This window comes from Polyodon spathula, chromosome 1 (genome assembly GCF_017654505.1).
Source record: "Polyodon spathula isolate WHYD16114869_AA chromosome 1, ASM1765450v1, whole genome shotgun sequence".
Lineage (NCBI taxonomy): Eukaryota > Metazoa > Chordata > Actinopteri > Acipenseriformes > Polyodontidae > Polyodon > Polyodon spathula.
Window position 1 is genome coordinate 66707850 of NC_054534.1, and position 18541 is coordinate 66726390.

The following is an 18541-nucleotide window of genomic DNA, read 5'->3' on the forward strand; positions in this document are numbered from 1 at the left end:
AAACGTGTGTGTGTGTGTGTGTGTATATATATATATATATATATATATATATATATATATATATATGTATTATAGTCATATCTATCTTCGTCATTTACATCTTACTGTACTTTAAGGAAGTCTGTGTAGTATTATTAATTTATTTATTATTTGTAAATGATAGATTATCTCAATTTATTATATATCTTTATGTTCTCATAAATTCTAAACTTTTTAAAAGCTATTTATAATTCCTGTCATGTTTGCCATTTCTTCTGTCATCTGTTCACTTATAAGTAGTGACAAAACAAACCTGGACCAAAGAAAGGTAGTGACGTCATGAATCAGACACAGCATTCTACAATACTAATAAGGGAAACTACTGTCTTTAACCACCCAAATGTGTTGTAAGTCACGCTCAGGCATCTAAACAAGATTCATTCTCTGCAGCCTGGCTTTCAAGCAGCTAATGGAAACTACTGCATCAGCTCGACGTAAAGAGAAAGAAAGGCACTTCTATTTTATGGTCAGATTTGTAGGTATATTGACTGCATTTGTCTTTGGAATTCAGGGAGCATAATCAGCAAGCTAAGCATATGATGATTTTTAGTTTTTCTCTTGGGAAAACATCGGCCTGCACATTAAAGAAAGGGGTCTGAGAGTGTTATTTTCCACCCACCTTCTTTTGCCATTTCAAAGGCTTTTATTAGAGTTTTGATGGCCTGCTCGTGTTTTTTATTTTCAAGCATTTTGTCTGCGAGTAATGTGTAAATCCTCCAGAGACTCTCACAGCCCCATGAGTTGTGAGTGCGCCCTGCCGTATCCTTCCATGTCAGCCCCCGTGTCAGATGATGGAATACTTCATAATGTTCGGCTGCTTTCTCCAGCTGACCTGCAATACACATGTTGTTTAACATTTAACATTACCATATTATTTTATTACATTTAAGTACTTACATTTTTTAATCACTTGTCAGGTCAGAATACTTTTGATATGGTTGTTTATAGTGACGCTGTGGTTCAATTACAAATAGGTAGCAGCATTCTAACCCCTCGCTGAAATGAGTGAGCAGTGAATGCAGGGTTCTTTCATTTAGCTTTAGATCTTATTAAAACAGTAAGGTTTTAAATTAGTGAATAAACTAGAAAAGTGTGTACATTCAGTCACTGCACTACCTTGTATTTACTGTAGGCATACTGGCTTGTGACGCAAACATTGATAAATTAGGGCAAGTGTGTGAGGCAGACTAGTGATGATTAGAGTGATAGTCCAATTGAATGTTGTCAATTGCAGCATAGTACTTTGTCATGTCTAGTTTCACTTCTTCAAATGAAGTGTAAATATGTACTACAATTTAAAAGAAACAACATACTGTACTACCATTTGAAGGAAATCTCTGTTCTTTAAGACATTATTACGACAAATAAAACCTACAAGATTAAATTGTAATTACTGTACAACTTAAATACAAGAAAAGTTGCAATGTTTTCAATATTTTATAATATAAAACAATTCAACACTATTCAAAGATCATCTTGTGTAATGTCAGCACAAGAAAACCTTTATTTTACGTTTCCGAGAGCTATATAAACATTGAAATGCACACGTTAAATACAAAAATTACACACAATATATATATATATATATATATAATATATATAATTATATATATATATATCATATATATATATATATATGTGTGTGTGTGTGTGTGTGTGTGTATATATATATATATAATACTTAAAATATGTGCCAATGCATAGCTGCCACTAAAGAAGCAACATAAATGTAATTCTCTCTGTCCCTATTTTGATGCACATTTTTGAATCCATGAATATTTTATGAAATGGCCCAAACCGAAGCCATATAACATTCCTGCATTACTGATGCCTGCGCCCGTAAGCTATGAACATTAGACGCATGATTGAGTGCATTAAAATGAACTCATTCAGCAGTGCATTGATTACTTGATGGAAAAATAGTTACTCCACTTAAGACAAAATACCAGAAGATTCTGCATTTTTTGAATATGAGAAAATGTAGCACTATCTGGTCAACCTGAAAATGCATGCTTTTCTTTTCGGGTACCTTTTAAATGATGTGTACATTTAGCCCTGTCATTAATTAGGTGGGATGTTAATTAGTTCCAGAGATTGCTTCAGGTATTGTTCAGGTAATTTGAAATGTCAGAATCTGCAGGATGCACTGACTGACCTGCTCTTGCTCTACACCTCAGCAATATTGGGAGAAGCTAATTGTTTCACTTTTTCTAGTGTGTAGATTTTTGCTGGTAGAAATAAAAAGAAAAGGAATAATAATTGGAAAACTAATGAGAAAGATCTGTTAGACACAAAGGACTGTCACTACAACAGAAGTTGAAGAATAAATCAATTTTTAAATGTAAATATTATTATCAAAGAGAGTAGGAATACATTATGAATTATACTTTCAAAGCTAATTGACATTTTGATAAGTGTTTTGTTTTTATTAAAATGCATATTCTACAGTATACAAAGGGCTCGTTGTTTTTGGTTTTTATTTTTGGTCACGTGATGTCCCTTTAAAAGTTATATTAAGTCAACGCCGTTTCTTAATTAAACTCTTGAAAAAGCATTGATTGTGAAACAAGATCACTCTTGATTTTCCTCCCGTAACTTGAATGAGATAATGTTAAAAAAAAAAAAAAAAAAAAAACTGAACACAAAAAGCAACATCAGTTAAATTGCTTTTCCCGGATTTAAAATCTTAATGACTTGTTGCAAAAATGTTAGAACCTGTTTTGCAAATAACAGTTTCTTCTTAATTAAGATTTAATTAAATCAATTTAACTTCACACACTGTTTGCCTTCGGTTAGAATAAAAAATAAGGAGCTGTCTTTTTTTTTTAATTATCAATGAAACAGAGTCACAGTCTCAGTCAAATTACAGGAGAAAAAACTAAAGTGAACTTGTTTCACAATTAACACTTTTCCACTTTTAATTGAGCGGAGTCAGCTCAGAAAAAGGGACGTCACGTGGTCAAAAATAAAAAAATGAAAACGAAGAGCCTGAAGTATACAGAATCAAACCTGTGAAGGAGAGACGAAGATGGGCACTAGCATCCTCTGAAATGAGTGCCGTCAGCCGTCTGCTTTTTTTTCACTCTACAAGCCCACTGTGCAGCCATATTCAGAACTTACAGCGTTGGAGGACCACGCAGTTCTAAACTGCATACAAGCCAGCCTGCAGGCGACCTGACAGCCACAGGGGTCGTTGGTGTGCGGTGAGCTAAGGACTCCCCAGCCAATCCAACCTCTACCCCATCCGGGCAACAATTGGCCACTTGTGCGCGGTGGCAGTGGCATAGTTTAGATTCGGACCGACAATCTCCAAACTATAAGCTGCATCCTGCATTCCGGCGTAGCGTCTTTACTGGATGTGCCACTTGGGAGTCCAGTAACTGAGTTTTGAAAAGGGTAAACTGCTTAGTGGTCCCGTAATAGATAGTTTGGGGAAAAGTTCAGCGAGTGGTCCATGTGGGAGTTAAGTTTTTATTTTGTTATTTTGTTTTGCATCTAATAAAAGTGCACGGAAGTTAACTAAGGGTGCAAAAGACCTGAGCATATATATATATAATCGATGTAAAATTATTGTTATTAGACCCAGATCCGACCCAGGTCTAATAGCAACAAATGATTCCCACAAAGCAGACTTGCATTTTTATGTGAGCTTTTGTCATGGAATTAGTCTTTCATTAAAAAAATAAAAAAATAAAAAAAAATAAAAATCGATTACGTTTAAGAATGATCTAAAAGAAACACCTTCAATATGGGTCACGTTGCTACTGCGCTCTGCAAACCATGTCATAGCCAATCCATGCAACAGGAATTATAAAGTGATTTTTAGTACCAAAGCCTGTTTAATAGTAATTGACAGTTTGTGTATTACTGAGTAAACAAAATTGGACCTGACCTGACCCAACTGTTGAGTGACAATTTTGCACCCGAAAACTTGTTCGATACGGGTTGGGTCTCGGGTCCTCGGGTCCGGGTAGACCCGTGAAGACCTCTGCTCCAAACCCCAAAAAGCGTGGACGACAACATTAAAACAAAAAGGCACAATCCATCAGCAAATCACAGCTTTATTAACCATTTACGTCAAACACAATGTCACATGGACTTCCTCAGGAGAGACTCTCGTGTAACCTTCTCTACACATGGAAACAATATTGTTGGGACTTTCCTGCTAAACTGCATGAGAATTGAACTGGGCCTTACACATGATTAATTTAAATGATGCAACACTGACAAAACAGTCACAGATATACACATGAAAAATCAGTTTAGTCCTAAATATCAGCTCATTGGACAACTGAACATTGTTTGGTAAATGCATTTAAATTAATACAGCGGAAGGTATAAACACAGCTGTTGTTTATATAGGAATCTTTCTGGCATTTTACATATTTATATGTGGATTTTTGATTTTCATAACCTTAGCACACATTTTAACTATCTGAACAGTATTTTGATTGGCTGCTGTTAAAATCAGTAAGTATACGTCACTCGACAGCTACATTTTTCTTAAAGAATCAGTACTTCGACTCATCATTATCATCACAGTATAAACCTGAGTCAGACATGGTGCTAAACATTTTATTTATAAATGCCTGGGTGGAATAATATGGTAGTTCAGGACAGTAAGAAAGGGAATTCAAAGAAACTCAGAATTCAGAATTTAAGTAAAAAATTGAAGTGGTTTTTGTGAAAAAAACACAGTTCCTAGTTTAAAAATCAGTCCCACAAATCAGCACAGTGTAATTAACTTCAATATATTAATACTTTGGCAGACAACTAATCATTAAATTCAAATTTTCAAACTTGCTTTAACTGCATATTGAGTTAAGATGTAGTATGTGACCTAGAAGGTAATGCTAAGTATACCTTAAGCCTCAGAGCATTAATTATTTTATGTAATTGATTGGATTTTTATAAAGAAATTCCACACTGCAATAATAAACCCCATTGAATATTTGGAATCTATGATTTATTATTAATGTTCCTTTTTTGCTTACAGTCTGGTTAAAAAAAATAAAAATAAAGAATATATATATATATATATATATATATATATATATATATATATATATATATATATATATATATATATATATATTTCTTTATTTTTATTTTTTTTAACCAGACTGTAAGCAAAAAAGACCAGACCTGTAATCACGTGATGAATTACATGTGGTGTATTATGCACACAGCTTCTGCTGCTAAAACAGCTATGAGATTTAGCTGACAATAAAAGGACCAGCAGACTGAGGCAAATGGAAGTTACAGAATTATTCATACCACCAAAACCTTAGATGGAGCATTGTCTGCTTCTATTTCATCAATAAGTGCTGGAGATCCTGTCTGTTATTCAGCATGTTATTACAATGCCTTAACAGCAAGTATCAAAGTTTTTTGGAAGTTTAATGATTCCTAAAGTTCTGTAATGTGTCAAAGTTGATGATTTTCAAAGTTTAGTATATGGTACGTGTAATTACAGTATTACATTACCTTAACTGTAGGTGTTAATGTTTTACTGAATTGCATAAGTTTAATGATTTGTAAAGCTTTGTAATTTTGTATGCTTAATAAAATGTAATACAATAGGTTACTAGCTATATATCATCAGTAGGTACATGTGCATATATATATATATATATATATATATATATATATATATATATATATATATATATATATATATATATATATATATATACTCAACTCTGGCCCTTGATATCCAAGCCAGTCCAGGTTTTTACTCTAAGCAGGTTCTAATGTAGTTAATTGAAGCTGCTAAGAGGCAGTTAACTGATTTAGGACCTGGTTGAGTGAACCGAGATCTAGGACCACCGGCATCCTTGGTATACTTCAGGGAAGGGATTCATTTAGGGGATTTTAATCCCTCCTAAATGTATGTCATTTGTGTTAGGAAAAAGGTTCCTGGTGCGGGACCTCCAAAGCTTGGCCACCTTTTATTTCCTAGTTTTTGTAAATTGTTTGTTTTGCATTATTGGACATATATTCATGTGCACCTGTATATATGTCCTTCCGCACTAGGGCTACCATTGCTGGTACCCTAGTGGCACCCATCAACCGCTGCTACTGGCTGCAACCGCTTGTAAATAATAAAAGGTGGATGTCTGAGCAGTGCTTTTGACTTCAAACCCTCTGTGTCTCTCTCATCTCTCAGCAGATAACCACACAGTAACAAAACACCCCTGTTACAGTATAGTATTCAGGGGCTTTACAATTTTAGAGAACTGTAGGTTTGAATGGAAATGGGCATCTGTTGTAAAACTATGTTTGGTTGTAGCTACACTGTCACTGTCTGTATTGTCATTGGGGCAGTTTCCATGGGTGTTCTAATTTTTCTCAAGACATTGTCCTCGAGCCAAATGAAAAATGACCCTACACAATTGGGGTTTCCACTGGCTCAGTTTATTTTACTCAAAGACCCTCTTTTCACCTGACGTCATGCAAATGAAGGGTAAAGGAGAAGGTCAATATACAAATTAGCCATGTGTAGCGTTCTTGTGCTGTTTTCACAGACAGCTCGGGAAAATGTGTTTTCCATGCACAGAGAACAGGTACACGAGAGAATCTCACCAGGAAATCCACGGTTGTCAGATGACATCTTGTTTGAGTGAAACTGTAATAAAGCTGGGATTTGTAAATGCCTCATGCCTGGTTGTTTAATAATGTGTTTTACTGCTCTTGCCCAAATTGTTTTTCAAATGTCCATTGGTGGGGTGGCATAGCGTTAGTAGTGAATAATATCAACTAATTTATCACACAACTTATTAATTAAAGAACAAAGAACCCAGAGGTAATGAAACTGTCCATCCCAGCTACTGCATTTCACCATGGCTGAAAACCAGCAGAGATGTATTATAGAGATCTGTGCCAGACATCTTCCACGTATGCTCCAAGGTTGTCTGAATTGGGAGCAGTGGACGTTTTCATGTGAAAAAGGGTGTGGATTTCCCATTTTTTACATCATGCTCACGAGTAAATGAGATTTATCCTAACCCTCTCTGTGGCCATTATTTTCGGCCACAAACCTGATCCTCTCAAGCTGTTCTCCCAGAAGTGCTTCACGTGTAAAGAACCACACATGAACCACTTCACGTGTAAAGAACCACACATGAAAACTCCCCAATTGCTCTATCATATTTACCTAATTTAAAACTAATGGAAGTGCAAGTAAATTTTGTAGGTTTAATTAGCTGTATAACTACCAAAAAAAAATACCCAGAATACCTTTACAACCCACAAAGTTCTTATCATGTATGCTAAAGTTCTAAAATGCATGCTAAATGGAAAGCACTAACACTAATTTAATGTTTTGCATTTTTGCTTTTTTGTTATTTCTAAATCTATAATAACTGCACAGAACAACAACTGATCAGAATAAATTCCTAAATTAGTCTTAGACTTGTGCCACTTTAATATTCAACATCCAAATAATTGTAATTGAATCTTAATAAGGAAAAGGGAACAAGATCATAAACAAGGAGCTGATAAAACACTAACTTTTTTTTCTATTGTCTTGTCAGTCATATTAATAGAATATCAATTTATGAGGTCTCTGTGTTCAGTTAAGATCCAAAGAAAAATTGGGACACTTCTGTAAAGTCAGGGAAGTATAACGTAAGCAGTGCCAATAATGTGTTGTTAAAGCTACCCTTTTTCAAATTAATAGAATTCAAGTGCTAATAGATGATACAGCGTATAAATAAATTGCTATATTTTTTAACAGAGCTTTTTTGTAAAAACATATTAACACCATAAATACCATATGTTTATTTTGCTTTATCATTAAAAAATAAATTGGTTTTGATTAAAATTCTTACAAGAAAATTTGTTATAACCAGTGGAAAGAACATAGGCTACCTTACATCTTTACAAGAGTACATGAATAATACATACAAAAGCAGTACTGTAAGCCATTTTCTATTATAAATGAAGACCAAAATGTTCAGAAGATAAAGATGTCAGCATCTCTTAACAATTGTATCAAATACTTCAGTCATCTTTGAAAAATACAGCAAAATACAAATGACAAATCAATTCTCTGAAAACTGGATAACCTAACATTTTTAAAACTTTATTTCCTGAATTCTCACCATGGACTAACTTAACGTTCACTAGGAATTCCAATTGACCTTTTTCCAGTTACAAAAATTGAATTACTGTACTATACCACAGCGGTATTCCGACTGTTCATTTACATATATATGTGATAGTGTACAGCATTGTTATTAAGAAATCACTAAATGTTTTATGGCCATAACTTTTACCATAATATTGAATTAAGTTTATATTTGACAGAGATGTTTATACAGTTTATACAGTAGGCCAATAAAGTTTGGTTGCAACACCCACCAGAGCGTTGCACATGCATGTGGGGCACTGTGGTCGGATATGTAAACAATAAGATATGACAGGGTGTTGGTTGTGATAAAATAACCGCGTGCCCAGGGGTGTAGCCTTTAGCCCCGGGAAGCGCTGTTATTCTAGCACAACCAATACCCTGTCGTGTCTTATTGTGCCTATATTTAAAAATTAATATAGGTTTATTTTTTCCTAAATATATTACTATGCTATATTACTATTATTATATAATATATTACTATATAATATATTATATAGTTCCAATGAATTTAATAAATAAACAAATTATTTTTTAATAATAAATTAAATACATTATCAGAATATTTTCAGTATTTGTCTCATGAAGTTGACTGTACCAGGGAATGTAGATTTTTCCAAAGATCTATATACACAAGATAGTCAACTCCCCCCTTCCTTCTGTCCTAGCCGAAGCGCTGCATCCTGGGAATCCAAAGAGTTCCTGTGGCGACTTTTCTCCTATCTCTATATCTCTGTTGAAAACGACTGCATTTTTTTAGCAAGATTCATCTGGATTTATTTATACATACACCTCCTTAACACATATGAGTTATTATTTCTACGACTGATGTTTTCAATTTGCCTGACAAGAGCTCTTTATCACCACAGTGTAATCAGAAATTGCCAGCTCTCATGAATATTCGTGAGCAGGCAAGACAAGTGCGTGGTTTGATCTTTGGTTTGATTGTCAAGGGTTGAGATGAGACAGGCAGATCAAGAGTGATCGAGATTGGCGGCAATTCAATTCTTCAGTTTTTTGATGGCAGGTTAATTAGGTTTATTTATTAGGTTATTATCTGTTAGGTTAATTAGGTCTATTTTTTATTTATTGTTATCATCATTAATATTATTAATTTTTCAATCATGACTACAATTAATAGGCTTAGGCTATTAATTAATAGGCTTACTATGCCTTGCAGGTTTTCTGCAATTAATTGTGGCAACACAGGTAAAAAAAAGGAATATATCCATTTTCAATTTTCCATGGGATGATCTTCTGTACATTTCTTAAACTTTATATTTGATTTATGGATATGACAGGTATAAATGTAGGTCTATAATTAAACACAGTGTATATTGCCTCAATTACAATCGTCAGACAATAAACCCATTAATACAACATTATAATCCCTTGCATGCAATAACAGCAGCAAGTCTGCGACCCACTGACATCATCAAACTCTTGGTATCGTCCTTTGAGATGTTTTGCCAAGCCTTTACTGCAGCCATTTTCAGCTGATGCTTATTTTGGGGAGTTTCTGACTTCAGTCTTCTCTTAAGCAAGTGAAATGCATGTTCATCGGATTTAAATCAGGAGATTGACTTGGCCAGTCTAAAACTTTCCATTTTTTCCCCTGATGAACTCCTTGGTCGCGTTGGAAGTGTGTTTTGGGTCATTGTCCTGTTGCATTGTGAAGCGCCGCCCAATGAGTCTGGTGGCATTTCCTTGTACATTGGTAGCCAAGATGCTTCTGTACACTTCTGAAGTCATTCTGCTGATGCCATCTTTCATTACATCATCAATAAAGATGAGTGAGCCTGTTCCAGAGGCAGCCATGCATGCCCATGCCATGACACTACCTCCACCATGCTTCACAGATGAGGTGGTAATCGTTGGATCATCTGCAGTTCCTTTTTTTCTCCATAATTTTGCCTTCCCATCACTCTGACAAAGGTTAATCTTCGTCTCATCTGTACTGGTTTATCTCTGTACTTTTTAGCAAATTCTAATCTGGCCTTTCTGTTTTTGGTGCTGATCAGAGGTTTGCATCTTGCAGTATAGCTTTGTAATTCTGCTGCCAAAGTCTTCTGCGAACATTAGATTGTGACACTTTCACCCCAGCATTCTGGAGGTTGTTGGTGATTTCACTGACACGTTTGAGGGTTTTTCTTCACAAATCTGGTCATTGTTCTGTCATCAACTGCTGTTGTTTTCCTTGGTCGACCTGGCCGTTGTTGATTGCAGAAGACACCAGTGGTTTCTTTGAGTTTTGGCCAAAAAGTTCTATCTTGGTCTCATCTGACCACAAAACCTTTTCCCACATCGCAGCTGGGTCACTCTCATGCTTTTTGGCAAACTCCAGACGTGCTTTCAGATGCTACTTTTTGAGTAACGGCTTCTTTCTTGCCACCCTCCCATACAGGCCAGTGTTATGCAGAGCTCTTGATATGGTTGACTGGTGCACCATTACTCCACTCCCAGACACTGAACTCTGTAGCTCCTTCAAAGTGATTGTTGGCCTCTCTGTGGCTTCTCTCACAAGTCTCCTTCTTGTTTGAGCGCTGAGTTTTGAGAGACGGCCTTTTCTTGGCAGTGCCTGGGTGGTGTGATGCAGCTTCCACTTCCAGATTATTGATCCAACTGTGCTCACTGGGATATCCAAACACTTGGATATTATTTTGTACCCTTTCCCTAATCTATGCATTTGTATTACTTTATCTCTAACTTCTGCAGAATGCTCTTTGGTCTTCATTTTCCTTCAGATTCACAGCCTTACCAATGATCCTTCAACAGTGGGGTTTTTATCCAGAAAATGTGACAGCAACTTTAATGGTTCACAGGTGGAGGCCAATGGTGAGGTAACTGTGTCCTCGTTAGGGCAATTTCTTTCATCGGTGCAAACTGGGAGCTTCCACAGCACAGGGGTTGAACACTTATGCAAGCAAGATATTTCGTTTTTTTATTTTTCTTAAAAATATTTCCCAACATAAAACCAATGTCACCTTACAATAATTGATTTTGAGTTTAAGTGTTTTTAAAAAAAAATATCGAACAGAACGAAATTTCAATGTACCACTTATAATTCAGTAATATGAGAGAAGTGGTCAGGGGTCTGAATACATTTGCAAGGCACTGTATATCTATATATATAGATATACAGTGGATGTCTTGTAGTACTCACGGTTTCATTTTTTTTCCTGACCTTTTTTTTTTTTTTTTTTTAAATTATTGCTGTCGGTTCCGTTACCAAACTGGTGCAGTCTAAATCCTCCAGGAAAGTTAAAATTTACCTGGAGGAAGTCTGATATTGTATTATTATTTTGTTTTTATTGGGGAAAAAAAGGCAGCCAATTCAAAACTATTTTTGTAAACGTTCTTAAAACGTTCGCCGCAATAATATCTGTTTGTAAAAGTCTTGGTTGCTGGGACTTGTTTTTTCCCGTTGCTTGTACTGTAATGATTCAATGGCTTGGAATGCCTATCAGCCATTCAGGATGCAGATATCTCACAACCCATTTTATAATCTAATTTAAACATTACCGTCCACATGTATCACTCTGATGGGTGTGGAATAACACATTACAGGCCCATTAAATATAAACTTAATTCAAAATTCCTTTCAAAAGATATTTTTATAACTACATATATAGACTTTTAAGAATATTTCAGTATGTTGTCCGTATATAGAGGGGTGTTTAAAAGAAAAGTGAAGTATCTGCTGCAGCAGTGTTCCAGTTGACCATCATGGGACATGATGTTAGATGAGGACAAATAGCTGTAAAATGTTGTACACTGTTTAAAAAAATAAATAAATAATAAAAAGTATATAATAGAAATAAACATACGAAGAAAAACATGTTACTTAAATGTTCATAAATACTACAAATTCGTATCCTCCGTCCTTCGTAGAAATTTTGCATGCAATGTACTAAATGTCTCTTTTACGTGAACAACTACTGCAATATCATCACAATTTAACTAACAGCATAAATTACTGCTCATTATTCAAGAGAGATCGGAATTTGCATCTCATTATAAAAATAAATTCACAACACTGAAAGCCAATATTTAGAACTTCCTTCTTTCTGGCAAAATGAGTGGTATAGTGAACAGAAAGACGTAGTAGGCAAATATAATAGGATCAAGCTATGGCTTCTGCAGACTCCAACCTTGATGCAACTATGGGACCTGCCAAAACGAAAAGGAAAACAATTTTCCACAAAGACGAAATTGACCTGTTACTGAAATGGAACAAAATCAAGAAATATTTAACACTGTGCAGGGCCAAAAAACATTAAGAAAAGAAACATGGAAAGAGATAACTAACAAAATAAATTCACTGGGACACTGTAAACAACAGACACTTGACATTAGAAAAAAAGGCATGACCTTAGGAGGTTTACAAAAAAGAAAGCAGCAGAAAATAAAAAAACAAACAGGACAAACTGAATGTGATGTGTTAAATGTAGCACAGAACCTGGGCACAGTGAAAACAAACCAAAATGTGGATCTAAAAGAAAGGGTCCCCAAAAGTGGAAAGCATAAACAAAACTAAGCTTGTTTCTATATGTGGACGTTTACCATTGTGAATTTGCATGGTAATTCTCCAGTTTACCACGTTTGTACTCGCCTGTACTCGACATGCTTCCCTGTGCTTTTAGTGCTTTATTTAAGAATATCGCAGAAAACTTTATGTATATTTTAGTTGTGTAAAGGAAAAAATTACAGTACATTCAGTAGGCTACGAAAGTAAACACTTTTCAGCGTATTTCAGTTGTCTATGCACTACATAATTAATTACTGAGATTTCAGTTTATGTTTAATTAAAGAACTCTGCAATGGTTTGTTTCCTTTCTATTATTAATGTGAAGTTTAAAATTAAGCACCTTAAAATATAAAATAAACCAAAATAAAATGCATTTATTGCCATTGTTATTTAATATAGACTATTAATAAACACATTTTTTGAGGTTTAATTTATATTTTAAGGTGCTTTATTTTAAAGTAACTAAAATCCTGTAAATGTTTAAACAGGAATTTTCACATATGAACAGCTAGTTGAATCTACACCAGTGAGAGACATGCGTAAAACAACAGGCACAAACTGGAGTTGTAAATCAGGAAAAAATGATAATATATCTGGGATAGGTCTACGAAGTCACAAAAACCTAAAAAAAGTCAAGATACAAAAGAAAAATCAATGATACAGAGAGCCCTGTGTCTTTGCATAATTTGATGGAGCTTACTGTAAATATTGCGTTCATTTTGGTAGGAAAACAGTAAAAGAATGCACAGAAACTTGACAGTCCTTTAAAAATCTGGGGTTCAGCAGTTAAAAAACTGAAAGAACGTAAATAAAAATCTAAATTCCACAAAGCAGCAGTAATACATGGGGTTTCCATGCAAACTTTCTTTTGTTTAACTCTAGACATTTACATGAGAAAAATGTTTAGTGTAAAATGCTTTTATTGGGTTTCCATTTGCTCAGTTTATTTTACTCAAATAAATCGTGCTTTTCACCCGACGTCATGCAAATGAATGGGAAAGGTGCAGGCTGATATGTAAATTAGCCATGCATAAAGTATTCATAAAGTATTCATGCTGTTTTTGAAGATTACTAGTGAAATATTGTGAAAATGTGGTTTCCATGTGCAGAGAACTGGTATACGAGTGAATCTAAGCTGCAGTAATAAAGCAAAACACCTTGTGCCTGGTTGGTTAATAATGTGTTTTACTGCTCTTGCCCAGATTGTTTTTCAAAAGATTATTTTACATTGAAATCAAATGATTTTAGCTTTTTTTATTATTATTATTTCTAACTTAGTAGCCTAAACATTTAACACAAAATACTTACTCAATTCTCGTTAATACGAATACAAGGGAGAGTATACTGTCATCTTTTATTTAAGTTAGTCAGTGGTGCAGTGCTAAATTGTGCACAGCTACAAACCACCTGCACATTGAATAGAATAGGTGTGTTTTCTATTCCTATACAGATGCTCAGAATGAGCTAGAAGGGTTAGCGGTACATGTATGCAGTCTATTGCTCCCAGCACATTGGGGAAACCAGAAATGTAGTAGAAATTTGTTTTCAAGGCTTGTAAGTACACCCTGCTTTTAGGGAAAAATAGGAATTTGGGTGTTCACCAACAGGCAACGCATAGGAAAAAACGGACTGGGAAATGCCTGCAACAGCAGCAACAGAGACAAGATAATGCAGGGTGGACAATAGTTTGACCACTGCAGCAATAGCATGGTTTCTCTGTGTGACAAGCTCCAGGTCATCTTTTCAATCAGACAGCAGCTCAAGAATTATGTGGCTGCCAAGCCTGTACCAATGCTTAATTTGGTCTTCATTTAAATCAAAGAGGGTAATGTGGGTATGAAATACCCTTTCTCTTCTCATCCTACAAATCACTTGCTTTTGCTGAAGTCTCCTTCTTGCTGCAAATACAGTGGCCATGGTTAGGGGATACTGTTTTTCATACTGCCTTTTAAGGTTTTCAAAAGTTCTTAACATATTGATGTAATTGTAAGTGTAAGGCAGCTTTAGTACATCTCATTATAATATTTGAGAACTCTCATTTATACCATCTCCATCTCCATCCCATTTTTGTGAATTTATGCAGGTACGCTCATTGCGCTTGTTTAGTACATTCTACCCTAGACTCTCATCTTGTTTACAACTGGTTTGCAACTACTGCGACAGCTGCAACACTTTAGTACATCTACCCCTGAGTATGTTACTTAAATTTACTGACAAATGTGTTCCAAACTGCACTGAAAGGAACATTTCCTTAAAGTATGTTATAAATTTGTTGAGTTGAGGTGGGGTCACATGGATGCAATGCTTGTTACTGTAAAGCAGAGACATAATGCTGAACAGTTCCACCACCGCAAGTTTAAAAAATATACACTAGTGTTGTGAAACAGTAATTTCTGCTCCCTACAACTGCATTTTCAAACCACTCCACGTATTAACTTGTATAAGTCTTCAGAAGCAGAGGCAGTTGTTTTAAAAGGAACACTTTTAGGCATAAAAAATGACCTAAGCAGAGATCACAAGATCAAGATCGGAATAAAAATCAGGTAATAAATAAATAAATTGTGAACATGCTGTACCGGTACATTAAAAAAAGTATGTGTAATAAAGTGACATCTTTTTAAAAAAAAATACATTTTCAATATCCTTTCTGAAATTCTGAGAATATCATCAAACCATGCTTTCAGGACATACCCAATATCGAAATTCTAAATGTAAAAACTTAAACATTTCATAATTTTTTTTCTATTTCATTACTGGTATGTAGAAAACCTGTAACACTTTAATGCATATATAAACATTTAAATTGTTAAGGTATTCAATGCAGAATTTATAAATCCTTTTCCATATTATATGTACTGCAATTAAATAGATTCCACAGAGGTCATTGGATCGCATTGCATTAAAAATTGGATCGCCAGAGGAGGTTTGAGAAACACATGACCACCATGAATATATTCTAAAATATTTAGAGCAGATCTACAAACATTTGATCATTTATTTAAGCAATAATGTACCATAGGTTGGTCACATTTGTCTTTTAATGCTTTATAATTTAATGGTAAAGAAGCAACCTGGCACACATTATACGTAACCATAAAAAAATATATTTTGCTAATTGCATTTAAGATAAATAACAACATATGCAGGCGTAATGAATATATTACTCATTCCTTTTCTATAGTTATGTCAAAGTAAATAAAAAGGCAGAAGATTAATGATTGCTGTCATTTACATAATTTTAGTCAAAACCCACATGCAAGGTAGATATTGTCATATATTTGATCCTGTTTACCTTGTTCCAGGTAGACCTTGCCCATGTTTGAATGTGCTTCTGCTTCTTTTTGTCCACCGTCTTTGACCAGTTTGGAAGTGTGTAGACATGATTCAAAGAAGTGATGAGAAAGCCATTTGTCATCTGAATTATTGAAATAATGGGCCAGTGAAAGCTGGTTTGTATACATCTCCTCATAACGGCCTTGAAAATGAAAAAAAAAAAAACTATGTAAAAATATCACAAATGAGAAATTGTAATACATTTAAAAGGATAATATAATGCATATTCGCTGTAAAAACCTTTTGGACAATTTGCTTAATTTTCATCTGAAAAATTGTATTTTCTCTTTCTTAAAATACCTGTGCTGAAACTGATGATTCTAAAGCCTTGCATCAAAATGCCTCTCTCGTGGCATTGTGTGATGTGAATGGAATTTTATAATACTGTCTAGCTACAGTATATAGCAGCATTTCATGGTTAGATCAAATTCTAAGGCTAGATCAAATTCTAAGACCCACGGTACAAGTTGTTTTCCATTGGATTCCTGTTGGTTATTTCCACAGCAAGTAACTTAGTGAGACCCATGTGTGGGAGCACTATCTTTCATGAACAGATTGGTTTGGGGAGTCAACTGCTGGTTGTCAAGTAAGAGCAAGCAGAAATCCCTTTCAAAATGTCAATGGTACGTGATGCTGCAATGGAACCTTTGCATAAAAGCTTTGATCGCTTGTTCTTCTTTGACCCAAATATGCCCACACACTGTGAATGAACTGAGATCCGCAAGAAAAGAAAATCACATTGTCCCAACATGCTGGTGCTGCATTTTGGTTTCTCAGTATTTTCACCATCCAATGTTGGCTTCTGTGAGAAAAGGTTTCGGTTTACCAGCTACTAGTGTTTCCCAAGCCTTAAATAAGTAGCCCGGTATGGAAATATGTACAGTTACACGTCCACAAGTGTAGCTACAACTGTTGAAATAATGTAACTGTCATTTATATTTTCATTGTTAACATCCTGACAATGTTTTACACAAATAACTTTAAAGTCTGTTTCAAAGCTCTTTACAAAATGTCCTCTCTAGTGCACTGATAGTATAAGGATTATTGCCTACATTGTCAAACAGGAAACACAGCAATAATGATCCATGATGTGGTATAGAACAAAAAAGCCAGAGCATTTGTTATGTTTTTTTTTTTAATTGCCTTGGGTTTCCCTCTAATGAGCATCTACAACTGAAATGACTGACTTGTGGAACTTATTCTTCCTGGATGGGTTGCTATGCTGCTTTCCAACTTCTTCGGAACTGAAAGATGTCAGATTAATTGAGTTATTCCAAATACCTTACACTACTTTTGCTAATTTTGTATCGGCACTGTTTTATGTCTGTCCCTATCATGCCTAAAAGACTGAACTGCAATCTTTTAATTGCAGCAAATTTTATATATGCTCTGCCTACCTGCACTGAATGTCACTTAGTTACATTGAACGAACATCCTTGATATGTAGATTTCAGCTCTTTTTTTTTTTTTTTGCAGATTTTTTCAAATTAATTTTTTCAAATTTTTCAAATTGCTTTCTACTGTAGCATCTATATACCGGTATTTATGTACTGTCGAAATACACGTCTCTACCAGTAAATACAAAAAGTGATAAAAAAAAAAAAATCACACCTTTTATTAAAAAAAACCTTTCCATCTATTACACTTTCAGGAAAGATGACTCACTGTATCTGTAAATTCAGTTCTATGGTAACACAGTGTTACAGTCGTTGAATTATGAAAAATAATAGAAGAACAAATTTAACGGAGTTTCCACTTGCTTTCAGTCTTGGCTGAATTTCATGTTAGGTCAGAAAGCTAATAAGTCTGCTGTATAGCCAGGTTTACATTTATAGGAATGATCTGTTAATAGCCGATAGGGATGCCAAAATGCTTTTATCTGCCTTTGTAATGAATAAATGACATTAGCTATACTAACCGCATGCTTCAGGCAGTTCTTTGCACCTTTTATAGAAAGACACTAATGGACAGGTTGGTTTGCTTCATTCTTTGGCATAATTCAGGCACATTGTATGCTCTATTTTATTTTAAATGAATATTCTTGAAAGAAGAGGCCTGGGACTGAAGAATGAAGTTGACTGTTATTCAATGGACTGAAAATAAGGCAGATGGCTCACACGATTTCTTCTTTTACTAGTAGGATCTACAATATACTGTTTTCACATTAATTCTGTATTTATTTCAGGAATTGCTGTGCAATAGATCCATATTGCCTTCACAGCTAACCCAGAACTCACAGTGAGTAAGCCATGAACTTGCTTACACTTGCTGATAACTATTTGACAGTTCATTACATTCATTTGATCTGTGTAAAAATTCCAGAATGCAATCAACAGGGGGCTGGATGTTTATACAGGTAGTAAAAAGGTAATAGGATTAGGTGTGAAAAAAACACAATAACACATCTAGCACATGTGTGCTGTCACTACTATATTAAAGCCTAGTGTGTAAACAGTATTAGTGAGAGGGTACACCCAGGGCATATTTAAAACAAATATCATATATATACT

The 18541-nt window shown here is 34.8% G+C and overlaps 1 protein-coding gene across 1 annotated transcript in view; it reads right to left on the minus strand.

Annotated features, from left to right (window-relative positions):
• Positions 1 to 18541, minus strand: part of ttc29 (tetratricopeptide repeat domain 29) — a 56421-nt gene that overhangs the window by 25145 nt on the left and 12735 nt on the right. The window contains exons 5-6 of the mRNA XM_041263705.1: positions 15991 to 16173; positions 659 to 871 (exon numbers count right to left, since the gene is read on the minus strand). Of these exons, the coding sequence (XP_041119639.1) occupies positions 659 to 871; positions 15991 to 16173 (396 nt within the window). The remainder of the gene's footprint in view (positions 1 to 658; positions 872 to 15990; positions 16174 to 18541) is intronic.